The 19313-nt window shown below is 53.1% G+C and overlaps 1 protein-coding gene across 5 annotated transcripts in view; it reads right to left on the bottom strand.

Moving 5' to 3' along the window:
- Positions 1 to 208: 208 nt before the first annotated feature.
- Positions 209 to 19313, bottom strand: part of LOC140733220 (equilibrative nucleoside transporter 1-like) — a 228354-nt gene continuing 209249 nt past the window's right edge. For all 5 annotated transcript variants that reach the window (XM_073056259.1, XM_073056258.1, XM_073056257.1 and 2 more), the window contains exons 12-13: positions 2504 to 2700; positions 209 to 758 (exon numbers count right to left, since the gene is read on the bottom strand). In XM_073056259.1, the coding sequence (XP_072912360.1) occupies positions 647 to 758; positions 2504 to 2700 (309 nt within the window). In that variant the 3' untranslated portion in view covers positions 209 to 646. The remainder of the gene's footprint in view (positions 759 to 2503; positions 2701 to 19313) is intronic.

Here is a 19313-nt window from a genome sequence, read left to right on the forward strand (position 1 = left end):
AGGAGGTGGCTGCAAAGATCGCAGCAATGATGCTAAACGTTGGCAGCAACAGGTAGGTACCGTAAATCACCTGCCACTCTTACGTCTCCTCACGTGGCTTTTGCACATAGCGATAGTGACTGCCGTGAACAAAGGAAGTCGTATTGAAGTTTGCCGTGCCTGGTATTCAGCCGCCCCAGGTCAAAGATATGACACGATTACAGGTCACTTAGATTAAACAGCATGCCTTTATAAACACATATACACCAAAGCATAAAAATATTTACTGTATTAAAACTAGAATTATTGCTGAGGCTCGGTCCTCCGACACCAGTTGAGTCCTGGCTGTCACTGAGTTCAGTAGGAGATCCCTAACGACTCCCAGTTCTGCACTAGTGTAGAGCAATTGGTTAACATTCAGGTGCTACCCCGACATTAGTTACACATCTCACTAGCTGAGGGGGAGAGAGGGGTGTTGGGAGGCAGCCTTCACCCTCCCCCTCTGAGGGGACTGGACTCTGCTTACATGCCGACAGCACAGGATGGGTCGAGACCTGAAGGGGGAGGTAGAGAGGAAGGACTGAGCAGAGGTGGGGTGGGTGTGTACAGGTGAGGGAGGAAGACTAGCTCTGTCACCACACCCATCTTCGGTAAACCCCAAGATGGATCAGACCAGCGAACGGATCAGGAAGGACAGGCAAGCTCCCGATGCCAGCCCCAGGGACAGGAAGAAAGACATGATGGCTCCAGCTGTCTCCGCCTCCTTCGCCGATGCATTCCTGTCAACACCAATTGGTCATCAGTCAACATCCCTCCCATGGCAACCAGGCCCCATACATGACAAGAGACCCCGGCAGTCGGTGAACTGCCCCCTGCTAACAACCCACACCCAACAACCAAACACCACATCCCAGCCCTCACGGGACACCCAGAACCAAATAACATGTGCAACCCACCCTCCAACAACTATCCCCACCCAACAACAAGCCTACCACTGACAACAAGGCCCATTAACAGGCTTCAGCCCTGGCAGCAACCCCCATCTTTCCCTGATCATTGTCGGGTCCACCCACAGCAAAAATAGGGGCAGGAGGAGTCCACAATCCCTTCCTGCCTGCTCCACTCTTCAAAGGGATCATGGCTGATCCACCTTCATGTGGGTCTTCACAGACCTTATTCACCCCTTCTCATCTCAGTCCTGAATGGGTGACCCCTTATAGACCCCCGGTCAGGAGAATTATTCTCTCTACAACTGCCCTGTCAACCCAGGCAAACATTTGTGAATTGGATGTGAAGGCAGAAGGTTGTGGTGGACGGGCGTAATTCTGGCTGGAGGCCCGTGACTGGTGCTGTTGTTTGTGATGTATACAAATCGACTGGATAAAATGCAGGTAATCTGATTAGTAAGTTTGCAGATGACACAAGAAAACTGGCAGAGTTGTGAATAGCGAAGAAGGTCAAAGCAAACAGCAAGATATAGATCAGTTAGAAATGTGGGCAGAGAAATGGCAGATGGAGTTTAATCTAGACAAGTGTGAGGTGTGGCACATAGGGAGGTCCCATGCAAGAGCAAAGTATAGAGAAAGTACCAGGACCCTTAAGAACATAGATACACATAGGACCATGTGCCCACAGCTCCCTGAAAGTGCACGTAGACAGATGGGCAATGCCTGCTTGCCTCCATCAGTCCAAGTGTTCAGTACAAAAGCTGAGTGGTCGTGTTGCAGCTACATAACATTTTGGTTTGGCCATATTTGGAGTTCTGGTCACCCCATTAAGGGAAGGATGTGGAAGACTTGGAGAAGATGCAAAAGAAATCCATCAGGATGTTGCCTGGGTTGGGGTATTGACTATAATGAGAGGTTGGACAAACTTGAATTGTTTTCTGTGGTGAGATGGAAACTCGGGGGAAAGCTGATAGAAGTATATAAAAGTTTGAGAGGCATAGTGGGAAGTTAGATTCGTTATTCCCAGGGTGGAAATGTCAAATGGTGCAGGACATAGCTTCAGGGTAAGAGGGGCAAGTTTGTTTTTCACACAGAGAGTGGTGCTGTCAGGGCTAGTGGTGGAGGTGGGTATGATAGCAGCAATTATGAGATACTTAGATAGACACATGTACTGGTAGGACCAGTGGGGTGGGATTAATTTAGCTTGAATCTTGGTGGTGGGACTGTAACCTAGACACTGCAGACAGGGGAAACATAAAACTACTCCTCTAACTGGAAGACAAACCCACCAGCCAGGGTCTGGAGAACCTTTGCTCTACTCCCAGGGCCCTTCAGCCCATTGATCCATGCTAACCAGGTGAGCAGTAAGACAACGGTGGGCTGAGAAAGGGCAGGTGAGGGACACAGCACATACAAGGGAGGAGGTGAGGAACAGGAAGATGAAGGCAAGTGAGTAGGTGTCCACCCTCTCCTCATGTCATCCACCATCTCTCCTCCTCCCCTCCTCTGTCTCTCCTCTCCCTCCTCCCCCTCTTCCTCCCATCCCTCCCCCTTGTCCTCCTCCCCAGCAGACTCACTGGGGTCCGTAGCACATGCAGAGACTGGCCAGGTAGCCATTGCTGAACGCGAAGACAACCATGAAGCAGATGTACCAGGCGTCGTGTGTGAAGACGACAGTCAGCTTACGGGGGTGCACGTTGCACAGCATGAACAGGGGGACGAACACCAGCCGGCTGATGATGAAGGCCGGCAGCCACTTGCTGTCCTTTCTGGGCTGAAGAAGGGGGCAGAGACACAGAGGTTCCATCACCACACCCAGACACACACGTCTCCAACGAGCAGCCCTCAAGCAGACAGACCTCTGACACACAGGGGTGGTAATGAGTGGTATCGGTACTCCATTGAGCAGTGCATTCCTGCTCATACTGTGCTGAACTAACTAAAATAGTAATCAAATGCCCAACTAAACTACGCACAATGTCATATCCGTCCAGTTCCTGCCCACTCGGGTGCCTATTTACGAGCCTCTTGAAAGTCCTTATCCCCTCTGCATCCACCACCACTCTCTCTGGAAAAAAACTTGCCCTGTATATCTTTGGATGTATTCCCTCACGTGCCAACTGGTATTACACATTCTGATCCCGAGAAAAGACATTGGCTTCTTATCTATGCCTAATAAACCTCTGTCAGATTTTCTGTCAGCCTCCGTCACTCCAGAGAAAATAACTCAAGCTTGTCCAACCTCCCCTTATAGTACACACCCTCTAAACCAGGCAAAACCCCTCATGCAGAAAACATGACAGGGTTGTGTATGGTGACGTATTTTTTTTATGATCGCTGGACATTAAGCTACAGCATCAGCAAGTTTCTCATTGGCAGAGCAACTAAAGCATTTGGACTCAGTGAGGATCTGCAGCTGCCAGCGTCAGAGGAGTGGGTGTGCAGTCGAACAGCAAGTGATTGTCTCAGTTGCTTTTCTTGTGATGGCAAGACCCAGTTGTACATTGTAAATGTGGAACGCTGCAAGTCCGATTCACTGGAACTCAGTTCCTCGGCCAATAAAGCCAAACACAGCCTACGCTGCCTTTTCCACCCTATCTTGGACCCCAGGGTCCCTCTGTTCATCAACACTGTTAAGGGTATTGCCATAAATAGTGTCTCTTTATATTTGATTTTCCAAATGTAACACTTCACATTTGGCCAAGTTAAACTTCATCTATCATTTCTCCACCCATATCTGCAACTTATCTGTATCCCACTATATCCCTTGCCAGTTTTCTGCACTATCCAAACGCCATCAATCTTATCAACTGTTCACTGTCATGCTGGATGATACCTTCCAGGACACTGATGCTGGAATCAGCCTCACGTACAGAGTGGATGGGAAGCTCTTCACCCTGAGCAGATTTCCAGCTATTACCTGAGTGAAGGAGACTGTTGTGCGAGACTTCCTCTCTGCCGCTGACTGCGCCCTGTACGCTGGCTCGGAGCCAGAGGTGCAAGTCAATATGGCCAAGTTCTCCACGGCTTGTCAAAAAGACCGAAGTCATGCACCAGCCTGCTCCTCGTACACCGTACACAGAACCGAAATCACAATCGAAGGACAGAAACTACAGGCAGTGGACCAGGTTACTTACCGTGGCCGCACCCTCTCCCGAGCAGTGACTATTGATACAGAAGTTAACTGCAGAATAGCAAAGGCAAGTTCTGCTTTCGGTAGAGTGCCCTCCACTGTATGGGAACGTTGAGGAATCAGCCCAGCAACAAAACTGAAGGTCTACAGAGCCATGGTACTCACTACCCTCCCGTATGCCTGTGAAACGTGGACTGCGTATCGAAGGCATGCAAGACAGCTCAACCATTTCCACATGACTTGCCTTCGCAGAATATTAGGCATCGGATGGCAAGACAAAGCACCAGACACTGACGTTCTCTCTCGAGCAAGTCTACCATCAGTCCATGCACTGCTGATGAGAGCACAGACCCGGTGGGCAGGTCATGCCATCCGCATGCCAGACGAGCGTATACCCAAGCAGCTCCTCTTTGGGGAACTCTCTGCTGGAAGACGCTCGCATGGAGGGCAGAAGAAACGTTACAAAGACACACTAAAGGCCTCCCTGAAGTTGCTTGACGTGGACACAACCTCCTGGGAAACGCTGGCACAAAACTGCCCTACCTGACACAGCCTCATCCACAAGGGCTGTCCAGCTTACGAAGCAAGGCGCACTGCTGAAGCACAACATAAACGTGAGCTACGTAAGTCCAGAGCCACCAGCGCAACAACTGCAGTGCCTACACGTCTGCCCAACGTGTGCCAGGACATTCCGTGGCCTGACCAGTCATCTTCGGGCACACGGCACCCAGTCTCAAAGTGACTAATGGTGTCGAGGTCTTCATCGATGGCGATGGACGAACCAACGGGGAGGGCAGTACTGAAGGAGTGTCACACAATGATAGGGGCTTCAATAGGGTAGCCTTGTATTTCACAACTTTAATATTTCCTTGTGCTATCATTCTAGGACTGCCTGCAGTCACCCATCCAACAGGAAAGCTGTACAAATCCAACCTAAGGCCATTCTGGCCCCACCTTGTCACCTGTCTCTCCATCCCTCCCACACCTCTACAACCCCAGACTTATCTTTCCCAATTCTGTTGTAGGATTTCAGACTTGAAACACTCATCCAGATTCTCTTTCCACAGATGCTGCCTGACCTGCACTTGGGCCTTCCAGCCCATTGAGTCTGCTCTGCCATTCAACCCCCTTCTCCCCTCAACCCTTAACTCAATCAGTTTCTCCTTTAACTATACCCACTGACTTGGCCTTAAGGCCCTTTGTGGCAACGAATTCCACAGATTTACTACATTTTGGCTGAAGAAACTCCATATCTTAGTTTTAAAGGGCAGTCCCTTTATTCTGAGGTTGTTCCCTCAGAACCTCGACTGGAAACATCAATCCTGTGTCAGACAGAGGAAACGTTTCCCTAAATGGTCAGAGATGAATCAATTTCCTTTCTGGGCTTTCTGCCTTAAAGGAGTTTTGTACAATACCTCTTTAAATTCTAACCCTTGAAAGGGGTAACATTGGTAATATCTTTTCCCATTCAACCATTTCAACTTTCCGCACCCTTTCTGTTTCCTGTTTAGATTTGCAGTGATCTACATTACTTTCACACCCATTGTAAACGTCTATCATATTGTGTTGCCAACCGTGCAAAAACTAAGATTCAAAGTAGCAAATGGTAGCAGGTTCTTCAGCTCATTTAGTAAAACAACACGCACACATTCCTTGAATTCACCGTCCAGCCTACGTGCAGGCTAAAGTCTCCCATAAATCACTGCACGCCCTCCACAGCACGCCTAAAAAGCTCATTTACGCCACAACAAATATTACAAGGATTATTTGGTGACCAATAAATGACTCCTCCCAATGTTATCTGTCCTTTTGACATTTCTTAACATGAATCAGCTCAATTCCAACCTGCCATAGCATGTCAACTCTGCACTGATCGCCACTCACAGTTCCTTGTTGACTGTTCCAAAGGTCATACTGAGGGAACACCGCACTGTAGAAGGGGGCGATCATGGGGGACACCGCACTGTAGAAGGGGGCGATCATGGGGGAACATCGCACTGTAGAAGGGGGCGATCATGGGGGACACCGCACTGTAGAAGGGGCGATCATGGGGGAACACCGCACTGTAGAAGGGGCGATCATGGGGGACACCGCACTGTAGAAGGGGCGATCATGGGGGAACACCGCACTGTAGAAGGGGCGATCATGGGGGACACCGCACTGTAGAAGGGGCGATCATGGGGGAACATCGCACTGTAGAAGGGGGCGATCATGGGGGACACCGCACTGTAGAAGGGGCGATCATGGGGGAACACCGCACTGTAGAAGGGGCGATCATGGGGGAACACCGCACTGTAGAAGGGGGCGATCATGGGGGAACACCGCACTGTAGAAGGGGCGATCATGGGGGAACACCGCACTGTAGAAGGGGCGATCATGAGGGAACACCGCACTGTAGAAGGGGGCGATCATGGGGGGACACCGCACTGTAGAAGGGGCGATCATGGGGGAACACCGCACTGTAGAAGGGGCGTTCAATAGGAAACACCGCACTGTAGAAGGGGCGATCATGGGGGACACCGCACTGTAGAAGGGGCGATCATGGGGGGAACACCGCACTGTAGAAGGGGGTGATCATGGGGGACATCGCACTGTAGAAGGGGCGATCATGGGGGACATCGCACTGTAGAAGGGGCGATCATGAGTGAACACCACACTGTAGAAGGGGCGATAATGACGGAACACCGCACTGTAGAAGGGGCGATCATGGGGGAACACCGCACTGTAGAAGGGGCGATCATGGGGGAACACCGCACTGTAGAAGGGGGCGATCATGGGGGAACACCGCACTGTAGAAGGGGCGATCATGGGGGAACACCGCACTGTAGAAGGGGCGATCATGGGGGACACCGCACTGTAGAAGGGGCGATCATGGGGGAACACCGCACTGTAGAAGGGGCGATCATGGGGGACACCGCACTGTAGAAGGGGCGATCATGGGGGAACATCGCACTGTAGAAGGGGGCGATCATGGGGGACACCGCACTGTAGAAGGGGCGATCATGGGGGAACACCGCACTGTAGAAGGGGCGATCATGGGGGAACACCGCACTGTAGAAGGGGGCGATCATGGGGGAACACCGCACTGTAGAAGGGGCGATCATGGGGGAACACCGCACTGTAGAAGGGGCAATCATGAGGGAACACCGCACTGTAGAAGGGGCGATCAATAGGAAACACCGCACTGTAGAAGGGGCGATCATGGGGGACACCGCACTGTAGAAGGGGCGATCATGGGGGGAACACCGCACTGTAGAAGGGGGCGATCATGGGGGACATCGCACTGTAGAAGGGGCGATCATGAGTGAACACCACACTGTAGAAGGGGCAATAATGACGGAACACCGCACTGTAGAAGGGGCGATCATGGGGGAACACCGCACTGTAGAAGGGGCGATCATGGGGGAACACCGCACTGTAGAAGGGGGCGATCATGGGGGACATCGCACTGTAGAAGGGGCGATCATGGGGGAACACCGCACTGTAGAAGGGGCGATCATGGGGGACACCGCACTGTAGAAGGGGCGATCATGGGGGACATCGCACTGTAGAAGGGGGCGATCATGGGGGACATCGCACTGTAGAAGGGGCGATCATGAGGGAACACCGCACTGTAGAAGCGGCGATAATGACGGAACACCGCACTGTAGAAGGGGGCGATCATGGGGGAACACCGCACTGTAGAAGGGGGCGATCATGGGGGAACACCGCACTGTAGAAGGGGCGATCATGGGGGAACACCGCACTGTAGAAGGGGGCGATCATGGGGGAACACCGCACTGTAGAAGGGGGCGATCATGGGGGAACACCGCACTGTAGAAGGGGGCGATCATGGGGGAACACCGCACTGTAGAAGGGGGCGATCATGGGGGACATCGCACTGTAGAAGGGGGCGATCATGGGGGACATCGCACTGTAGAAGGGGCGATCATGGGGAACACCGCACTGTAGAAGGGGGCGAACATGGGGGACACCGCACTGTAGAAGGGGGCGATCATGGGGAACACCGCACTGTAGAAGGGGCGATCATGGGGGACATCGCACTGTAGAAGGGGGCGAACATGGGGAACACCGCACTGTAGAAGGGGGCGATCATGGGGAACACCGCACTGTAGAAGGGGGCGATCATGGGGGAACACCGCACTGTAGAAGGGGGCGATCATGGGGGACATCGCACTGTAGAAGGGGGCGATCATGGGGGAACACCGCACTGTAGAAGGGGGCGAACATGGGGGACACCGCACTGTAGAAGGGGGCGATCATGGGGAACACCGCACTGTAGAAGGGGGCGATCATGGGGGAACATCGCACTGTAGAAGGGGCGATCATGGGGGACACCGCACTGTAGAAGGGGCGATCATGGGGAACACCGCACTGTAGAAGGGGGCGATCATGGGGGAACATCGCACTGTAGAAGGGGCGATCATGGGGGACACCGCACTGTAGAAGGGGCGATCATGGGGGACACCGCACTGTAGAAGGGGGCGATCATGGGGATACACCGCACTGTAGAAGGGGCGATAATGACGGAACACCGCACTGTAGAAGGGGGCGATCATGGGGGACACCGCACTGTAGAAGGGGGCGATCATGGGGGACACCGCACTGTAGAAGGGGCGATCATGGGGATACACCGCACTGTAGAAGGGGCGATCATGGGGGACACCGCACTGTAGAAGGGGCGATCATGGGGGAACACCGCACTGTAGAAGGGGGCGATCATGGGGAACACCGCACTGTAGAAGGGGCGATCATGGGGGACACCGCACTGTAGAAGGGGGCGATCAGGGGGGAACACCGCACTGTAGAAGGGGCGATAATGACGGAACACCGCACTGTAGAAGGGGCGATCATGGGGGAACACCGCACTGTAGAAGGGGCGATCATGGGGGAACACCGCACTGTAGAAGGGGCGATCATGGGGGGACACCGCACTGTAGAAGGGGCGATCATGTGGGAACACCGCACTGTAGAAGGGGCGATCATGGGGGACACCGCACTGTAGAAGGGGCGATCATGGGGGAACACCGCAGTGTAGAAGGGGCGATCATGGGGGAACACCGCACTGTAGAAGGGGCGATCATGGGGGACAACGCACTGTAGAAGGGGCGATCATGGGGGACACCGCACTGTAGAAGGGGCGATCATGGGGGACACCGCACTGTAGAAGGGGCCGATCATGGGGAACACCGCACTGTAGAAGGGGCGATCATGGGGGACACCGCACTGTAGAAGGGGCGATCATGGGGGAACACCGCACTGTAGAAGGGGCGATCATGGGGGACACTGCACTGTAGAAGGGGCGATCATGGGGGACATCGCACTGTAGAAGGGGCGATCATGGGGGACATCGCACTGTAGAAGGGCCGATCATGGGGGACATCGCACTGTAGAAGGGGCGATCATGGGGGACATCGCACTGTAGAAGGGGGCGATCATGGGGGACACCGCACTGTAGAAGGGGCGATCATGGGGGAACACCGCACTGTAGAAGGGGCGATCATGGGGGACACCGCACTGTAGAAGGGGCGATCATGGGGGACATCGCACTGTAGAAGGGCCGATCATGGGGGACATCGCACTGTAGAAGGGGCGATCATGGGGGACATCGCACTGTAGAAGGGGCGATCATGGGGGACACCGCACTGTAGAAGGGGGCGATAATGGGGGAACACCGCACTGTAGAAGCAAAGTAGATGGACTGGCAGCAGTCTTGGGTTGCCACGTTTGTTGTTTGGTAGAGGATGAGGTTGTCTCATCATGGAGTATTTGGGGTGTGTTGGCATTGAGAGGAATCTGGTTGTGTCAGAGCACAGACACAGTGGAGTTTTCCACTAATCTGAAACCCTTCTAGTCCACACCCATTCCACGGGAATCATTGTATCCCAGGCCTAGGGTCCTGCTGCACAGCCTGCATACCACTAGATGGTGAACGATGTCTTGCTGGGATCTCCCTCAGATGTAATTTCACCCACGCTTGTTCTATCCTCAGAAATTTAATGTTGCTTTGCATTTTTAGATAACCACCGCACTGTGCCACAGGATGTGTTCACAGATTCCTATACTCTTCCCAGCAAAGGCCAACATTCCAGCCTCCTTCACAACTGTCTGTCATCCCATGTTTATTTTCTCCCTTGTAGTTCCGCACTGTCAGCCCTTCCTGCACATCAAATTTTGTTTCCACACACATAAAATTACTCTGTTCACTTGGCTTCACATTTACCCACATAGTACTGCCTCTACCTCACCCACCAGTTCACTCAGCTCTCCAAAACACTCAACAATCTCCTTGGTTTCCACTCGTCGTCCGAACACCAGCCTTTTTATCAATAGCAAACTTGGAAACGTTCTCACCCAAGTCATTGGCATGAACTGTGTGTAGCTGTGGTCTCAGCAGCGAACTCAGCGCCCAGCCCCCGGGCGCTCTCCCAACCTGAAAATGAGCTGATTATTTATTCCTGCTCCACACTTTAACCCACCCTCCTTCCTCACTCCCACCCGTGGGACTTTCTGCAGTGGTCTTCCACTCAGCTCAGCAAATATTTGTTGGGAAGTTCAGCCAGATGAAATGCACAGACCCCAATTTTCCACCCTGTTCCCACAACCCTGCTACACTTTTTCCTTCATTGGCCCACTTTGTACATCACAGTCTTTGTTGTCACGTGCTTGGTAATGATTCCAGCACTTCCTGCCCTTCACACCTGCTCCACACATCTAGTAAGATGTCAGTGAATCTCTTACCTCAGCGCCACTTTTCAATATCTGTCCAACTCTGCCCTGACTATACTCTTCTGCCTGAGCTCCCACCACTCTCCTGGGGAGGATGCCAAAGATTAGACACACTCTGGGTGAAGACTTTTCTCCTGAGCCCTGAATGGCCAACTGAAGGTCCAGGGCTCCCAGCTGAGAGAACCATCCTCCCTTTATCCATCCTGTCAACAGAGTCATAGAGCGACACAGCATGTTATCAGCCACCTTATCTATGCCCCATATCATTTTAAATGTCACCTCTCATTTTCCTACGTTCCAAGGGTTGAAGACCTGGCCTGGCCAACCTCTCTCTATAACCCAGACCCTCTTGTCTTGGCAACATCCTTGTAAATTCTTTTTGAACTCTTTCCAGTTTAACTACTCTTTTCTATTGAAGGGTGATCAAAACTGTACCCTGAGCTCCAGGTACTGCCAACACCATGAAGATTTTCAAAGAAATTGGTCTTATTGGTCAACTGCTCCGTATTTTGCCAAACTCTCCTTCTTTCAATAATGATGTATTTTAACCTTGCCAGTTTGCTGACACTGTTCTGAGGTGTGAGGAATTCTGGAAGATCATTACTGATGCATCCACTGTCTCAGCAGGTACCTTCTGCCAGGTCCAGGGTTTGGTCCATTGATGGAGATGGGTAATGACCTCAAATTCCCAGTGTAAATTCCAATAGATTGTCCAGGGTTTGGTCCATTGATGGAGATGGGTAACAACCTCAAATTCCCAGTGTAAATTCCAATAGATTGTCCAGGGTTTGGTCCATTGATGGAGATGGGTAACAACCTCAAATTCCCAGTGTAAATATCACCAATAGGTTGTCCAGGCCCAGCAATACAGTTGCTATGGCTACACCAACACCTCTACTTCCTCAGAAGGCTGAGGTATTTTGCAGCACACCCATAACTAATCTTACCAACTTTTACAAAGGCACCGCAGAAAATATCCCATCCGGATGTACCACAGCATCTGCCCAACACCTCAAGAAATTTGAGGGAGTTGTACATGCAGCTGAGTCCATTATATAAACGAGACTCCCCTCCATTGACTCTGTCTACACTTTACACTGCCAAAGGAAAGCTGCCAACATAACCAAGGCTACGTTGGCATAACCTTGACCATCCTGGTCATTTTCCCTTCTCCCCTCTCCAGTGGGGTGAAAATAACTTCTGTCTGACCAATACCAGAATAGAACTCAAGCTGAACTTGTAATCTCCTATTGTACCCAGCAGCGGCCATGACACCTTAGACCATAAGACACAGGTATAAGATCACCTTGAGATCCACCCGCACTGCACTTTGTCTGGAATTGTAAGATTATATTCTGCATTCTGCTGCCTTTTTACTATCTCGAATGGAACGATCTACCTGGATATCATGCAAAACAACAAATTGTCACTGTACCTTGGCCGTGTGACAATAGTAAGTAAATCCGATCTTCCTACTGAGGAGTTCCCAACATTTATTGTACATTAATTTTATTTATGTTATTCTATTTTTATTTAGAGATACAGGCCCAATAAGCTGAACTGCTCAGCAAGCTTGGCCTAATCACAGGACAACTTACCAATGAACAATTAACCTACTAACTGGTGCACCTTCAGATTGTGGGAGAAAACAGTAGCAGGCACAGGAAACCCCGAGCTGTAATAGCATCACGTTATCCCCCTTGTCCCCGGGACGCCGTCGTGTTATCCCCCTTGTCCCCGGGACGCCGTCGTGTTATCCCTTGTCCCCGGGACGCCGTCGTGTTATCCCCCTTGTCCCCGGGACGCCGTCGTGTTATCCCTTGTCCCCGGGAAGCCGTCGTGTTATCCCCCTTGTCCCCGGGACGCCGTCGTGTTATCCCTTGTCCCCGGGACGCCGTCGTGTTATCCCTTGTCCCCGGGACGCCGTCGTGTTATCCCCCTTGTCCCCGGGACGCCGTCGTGTTATCCCCCTTGTCCCCGGGACGCCGTCGTGTTATCCCTTGTCCCCGGGACGCCGTCGCGTTATCCCCCTTGTCCCCGGGACGCCGCCGCGTTATCCCCCTTGTCCACGGGAAGCCGTCGCGTTATCCCCCTTGTCCCCGGGACGCCGTCGCGTTATCCCTTGTCCCCGGGACGCCGTCGCGTTATCCCCCTTGTCCCCGGGACGCCGTCGCGTTATCCCCCTTGTCCCCGGGACGCCGTCGCGTTATCCCTTGTCCCCGGGACGCCGTCGTGTTATCCCTTGTCCCCGGGACGCCGTCGTGTTATCCCTTGTCCCCGGGACGCCGTCGTGTTATCCCCCTTGTCCCCGGGACGCCGTCGTGTTATCCCCCTTGTCCCCGGGACGCCGTCGTGTTATCCCTTGTCCCCGGGACGCCGTCGTGTTATCCCCCTTGTCCCCGGGACGCCGTCGCGTTATCCCTTGTCCCCGGGACGCCGTCGTGTTATCCCCCTTGTCCCCGGGACGCCGTCGTGTTATCCCCCTTGTCCCCGGGACGCCGTCGTGTTATCTCTTGTCCCCGGGACGCCGTCGTGTTATCTCTTGTCCCCGGGACGTCGTCGTGTTATCCCCCTTGTCCCCGGGACGCCGTCGTGTTATCCCCCTTGTCCCCGGGACGCCGTCGTGTTATCCCTTGTCCCCGGGACGCCGTCGTGTTATCCCCCTTGTCCCCGGGACGCCGTCGTGTTATCCCCCTTGTCCCCGGGACGCCGTCGTGTTATCCCTTGTCCCCGGGACGCCGTCGTGTTATCCCCCTTGTCCCCGGGACGCCGTCGTGTTATCCCCCTTGTCCCCGGGACGCCGTCGTGTTATCCCTTGTCCCCGGGACGCCGTCGTGTTATCCCCCTTGTCCCCGGGACGCCGTCGTGTTATCCCCCTTGTCCCCGGGACGCCGTCGCGTTATCCCCCTTGTCCCCGGGACTCCATCGCGTTATCCCCCTTGTCCCCGGGACGCCGTCGTGTTATCCCTTGTCCCCGGGACGCCGTCGTGTTATCCCCCTTGTCCCCGGGACGCCCGTTTCTTCATTCTGTCCTTTCTCCTGGCATTGGTGCCAGGGAACTGTCAGTTACTTTGTGCTACCCTCTGTTTAAAACAGATGCATTGTAGAACCTAGTTAGTTCACAACTTACTTGCTGATTGAATTCCATGATACATCTTCTTCCTCTTTATAATTTCTAGTCATTTGTTTCTGGCCCCTATGATTCTCCCAGTTGAGGAATTTCTGCTCTTGGTAATAACTTCCCTAATCTGAAGCAATCTTTAACATTCCATTGGCAATGACTGGATTAGATTCCTTGTAAAGATATTATTTATGGAAAATGCATTAGCTAAGAACATTGACGTATTTAAGTAGTGGCCACTATTTAGGCATTGGTAAACTTTGAAACTTCAATCTCAGCCAAAGGATCTCTCAAACTGACTTGTTAATAATGGTTTATATTTCTGCATGATCTAGTGTACGTCTCTAAAACTGCATCTTGCTCTCTCCTCCTCCCCCTCTCTCCCCCACCCCTCCCTTTCCAGTCACTGTTTGTCCCTCCAATCTACCTCTCACCCTCCTCTTCCTCTCTTTCCTTTTAGTGTCTCTCTCCCCATTTCCAGACTCTAGTCCATCTCTCTCTCTTTCCCTCCCACCCTGTCTCGTTTGTCTCTCTCCCTCCCCCTTCAGTTTCACCCTGGTCTTTCTTCCCTCTCCCTCACCACCATTCTGTTGCCCTCTCTAGCTACATGCCATTGCCCCTCTCCATGCTCCCAGGGCCTGTGCCAGTGAGCTGGCATACATCTGCCCTCTGACACAAGGAAGCTCACACTGACACAGGGCTCGGTGTCTGTGCCTTCAATGGCACTCTTGTCAATGTGTGGTTCCAAAGTGGTTTGGAGGGGGCAGCTCAGATCCGTTGGATGGGAAGCGGGGCCCCACCCACCAGCACTTCCTGCACCACAGGACAGAGGCAGCAACCGCAGGTTTACAGCTGCTATAATTCCTTCCACATTTTCCAGACCGACAGGATGGGGGATGCAGTCAGTGACCGACACAGTTCTGCTCCCTTGGCCACTCCGCACACCTCCCCTCACTTTGGCCCCTCCTGCAGGTCTTTCCTCTCTGTTCACAGTGCATATCTGCTAGCCAGCCCTCTCCTCGCCAAACTGCCTCTCACTCCCCTCAGGAAAGAGCCCACACGCTCCCTGTCAGCACTGGGAACAAGATCAGCCCTCACTCCTCTCCCCTCCACCGCATTAAATGAGGTTGTTCCTTCATCCCTTGGCACCACCTTCCCCCTCACCTCGTTTTTCCCACCACCCAGTCTCTGCCTTTTCACATCCCCTCCCTCCATCCTCCCTGTCCCCTCTCCTCTCCCCCTCCCTCAACCTTCCATCTGTCCCCTCCACACACAGTACACACACACTCACCCCCACACAGAGTACACACACTCACCCCTACACAGTACACACACTCACTCAACCCCACACAGAGTACACACACACTCACCCCCACAGAGTACACACAAACTCACCCCCACAGAGTACACACACTCTCACCTCCACACAGAGTACACACACACTCACCCCTACACAGCGGACACACACTCACCCCCACACAGAGTACACACACACACTCACCCCTACACACAGAGTACACACACTCTCACCTCCACACAGAGTACACACACACTCACCTCCACACAGAGTACACACACACTCACCCCCACACAGAGTACACACACTCTCACCTCCACACACAGTACACAGACACTCACCCAGACACACACAGTACACACACACACTCACCCACACACACAGTACACACACACTCACCCCTACACAGCGGACACACACTCACCCCCACACACAGTACACACACACTCACCCCTACACAGTACACACACACTCACCCCCACACAGAGTACACACACTCACTCAACCCCACACAGAGTACACACACACTCACCCCCACAGAGTACACACACACTCACCCACACACACAGTACACACACACCCCCACACAGAGTACACACACACTCACCCCTACACAGCGGACACACACTCACCCCCACACAGAGTACAGACACACTCACCCCTACACAGCGGACACACACTCACCCCCACACAGAGTACACACACACTCACCTCCACACACAGTACACACACACTCACCCCCACACAGAGTACACACACACTCACCTCCACACACAGTACACACACACTCACCCCCACACAGAGTACACTCACTCACCCACACACACAGTACACACACTCACTCACCCCCACACAGAGTACACACACACTCACCCCCACAGAGTACACACACTCACCCACACACAGAGTACACACACACTCACCCCCACACAGAGTACACACACACTCACCCACACAGAGTACACACACTCACCCACACACAGTACACACACTCACTCACCCCCACACAGAGTACACACACACTCACCCCCACACACAGTACACACACACTCACCCCCACAGAGAGTACAGACACACTCACCCCCACACACAGTACACACACACTCACCCCCACACAGATTACACACACTCACCTCCACACAGAGTACACACACACTCACCCACACACAGAGTACACACACACTCACCCACACAGAGTACACACACTCACCCCTACACAGCGGACACACACTCACCCCCACACACAGTACACACACACACTCACCCCCACACACAGAGTACACACACACTCACCCAGACACACAGAGTACACACACTCTCACCTCCACACAGAGTACAGACACACTCACCCCCACACACAGTACACACACACTCACCCCCACAGAGTACACACACACTCACCCCCACACAGAGTACACACACACTCACCTCCACACACAGTACACACACACTCACCCCCACACACAGTACACACACACTCACCCAGACACACAGAGTACACACACTCTCACCTCCACACAGAGTACACACACACTCACCCCCACACAGAGTACACACACACTCACCCAGACACACAGAGTACACACACTCACCCAGACACACAGAGTACACACACACTCACCTCCACACACAGTACACACACACACTCAGCCCCACACACAGAGTACACACACTCACCCAGACACACAGAGTACACACACACTCAACTCCACACACACAGTACACACACACACTCACCCCCACACACAGAGTACACACACACTCACCCAGACACACAGAGTACACACACTCTCACCTCCACACACAGTACACACAAACTCACCCCCACACAGAGTACACACACACTCACCCCCACAGAGTACACACACACTCACCCCTACACAGCGGACACACACTCACCCCCACACAGAGTACACACACACACTCACCCCCACACAGAGTACACACACACTCACCCCTACACAGAGTACACACACACTCACCCCTACACAGCGGACACACACTCACCCCCACACACAGTACACACACACACACACTCACCCCCACACACAGAGTACACACACACTCACCTCCGCACACAGTACACACACACTCACCCAGACACACAGAGTACACACACTCTCACCTCCACACAGTACACACAAACTCACCCCCACACAGAGTACACACACACTCACCCCCACAGAGTACACACACACTCACCCACACACACAGTACACACACACCCCACTTACAGAGTACACACACTCACCCACACTCACTCACTCTCCCCCACACAGAGTACAGACACACTCACACCTACACATACAGTACACACACACTCACCCCCACACAGAGTACACACACACTCACCTCCACACACAGTACACACACACTCACCCCCACACAGAGTACACACACTCACCCACACACACAGTACACACACACTCACCCAGACACACAGAGTACACACACACTCACCCCCACACACAGTACACACACTCACTCAACCCCACACAGAGTACACACACACTCACCCCCACACAGAGTACACACACACTCACCCCCACAGAGTACACACACACTCACCCACACACACAGTACACACACACCCCACTCACAGAGTACACACACTCACCCACACACACAGTACACACACTCACACACCCCCACACAGAGTACACACACACTCACCCCTACACAGCGGACACACACTCACCCCCACACACAGTACACACACACTCACCTCCACACACAGTACACACACACTCACCCCCACACACAGTACACACACACTCACCTCCACACACAGTACACACTCACCCCCACACAGAGTACACACACACTCACCCCCACACAGAGTACAGACACACTCACCCCTACACAGCAGACACACACTCACCCCCACACAGAGTACACACACTCACTCACCCCCACAGAGTACACACACACTCACCCACACACACAGTACACACACACCCCACTCACAGAGTACACACACTCACCCACACACACAGTACACACACTCACCCCTACAGAGTACACACACTCACCCCCACACAGAGTACACACACACACCCCACTCACAGAGTACACACACACTCACCCCTACAGAGTACACACACTCACACACCCACACAGAGTACACACACTCACCCCACTCACAGAGTACACACACACTCACCCCTACAGAGTACACACACTCACACACCCACACAGAGTACACACACACCCCACTCACAGAGTACACACACTCACCCACACACACAGAGTACACACACACTCACCCCTACAGAGTACACACACTCACACACCCACACAGAGTACACACACACCCCACTCACAGAGTACACACACTCACCCCACTCACAGAGTACACACACTCACCCACACACACAGTACACACACTCACCCCTACAGAGTACACACACTCACCCACACACACAGTACACACACTCACCCCTACAGAGTACACACACTCACACACCCACACAGAGTACACACACACACCCCACTCACAGAGTACACACACACACCCCACTCACAGAGTACACACACACACCCACACACACAGTACACACACTCACACACCCCCACACAGAGTACACACACACTCACCCCTACACAGCGGACACACACTCACCCCCACACACAGTACACACACACTCACCTCCACACACAGTACACACACACTCACCCCTACACAGAGTACACACACACCCCACTCACAGAGTACACTCACTCACCCCCACACAGAGTACACACACACACACCCCTACACAGCGGACACACACTCACCCCACTCACACAGTACACACACACACTCACCCCCACACAGAGTACACACACTCACACACCCCAACACAGAGTACACACACACTCACCCCTACACAGCGGACACACACTCACCCCCACACACAGTACACACACACACTCACCCCCACACACAGTACACACACACTCACCCACACACACAGAGTACACACACACCCCACTCACAGAGTACACACACACACCCCACTCACAGAGTACACACACACTCAGCCAGACACAGAGTACACACACACTCACCCACACACACAGTACACACACACACCCCACTCACAGAGTACACACACACTCACCCAC

The sequence above is a fragment of the Hemitrygon akajei genome, chromosome 9 (genome assembly GCF_048418815.1).
Source record: "Hemitrygon akajei chromosome 9, sHemAka1.3, whole genome shotgun sequence".
In the NCBI taxonomy this organism is placed as follows: Eukaryota; Metazoa; Chordata; class Chondrichthyes; order Myliobatiformes; family Dasyatidae; genus Hemitrygon; species Hemitrygon akajei.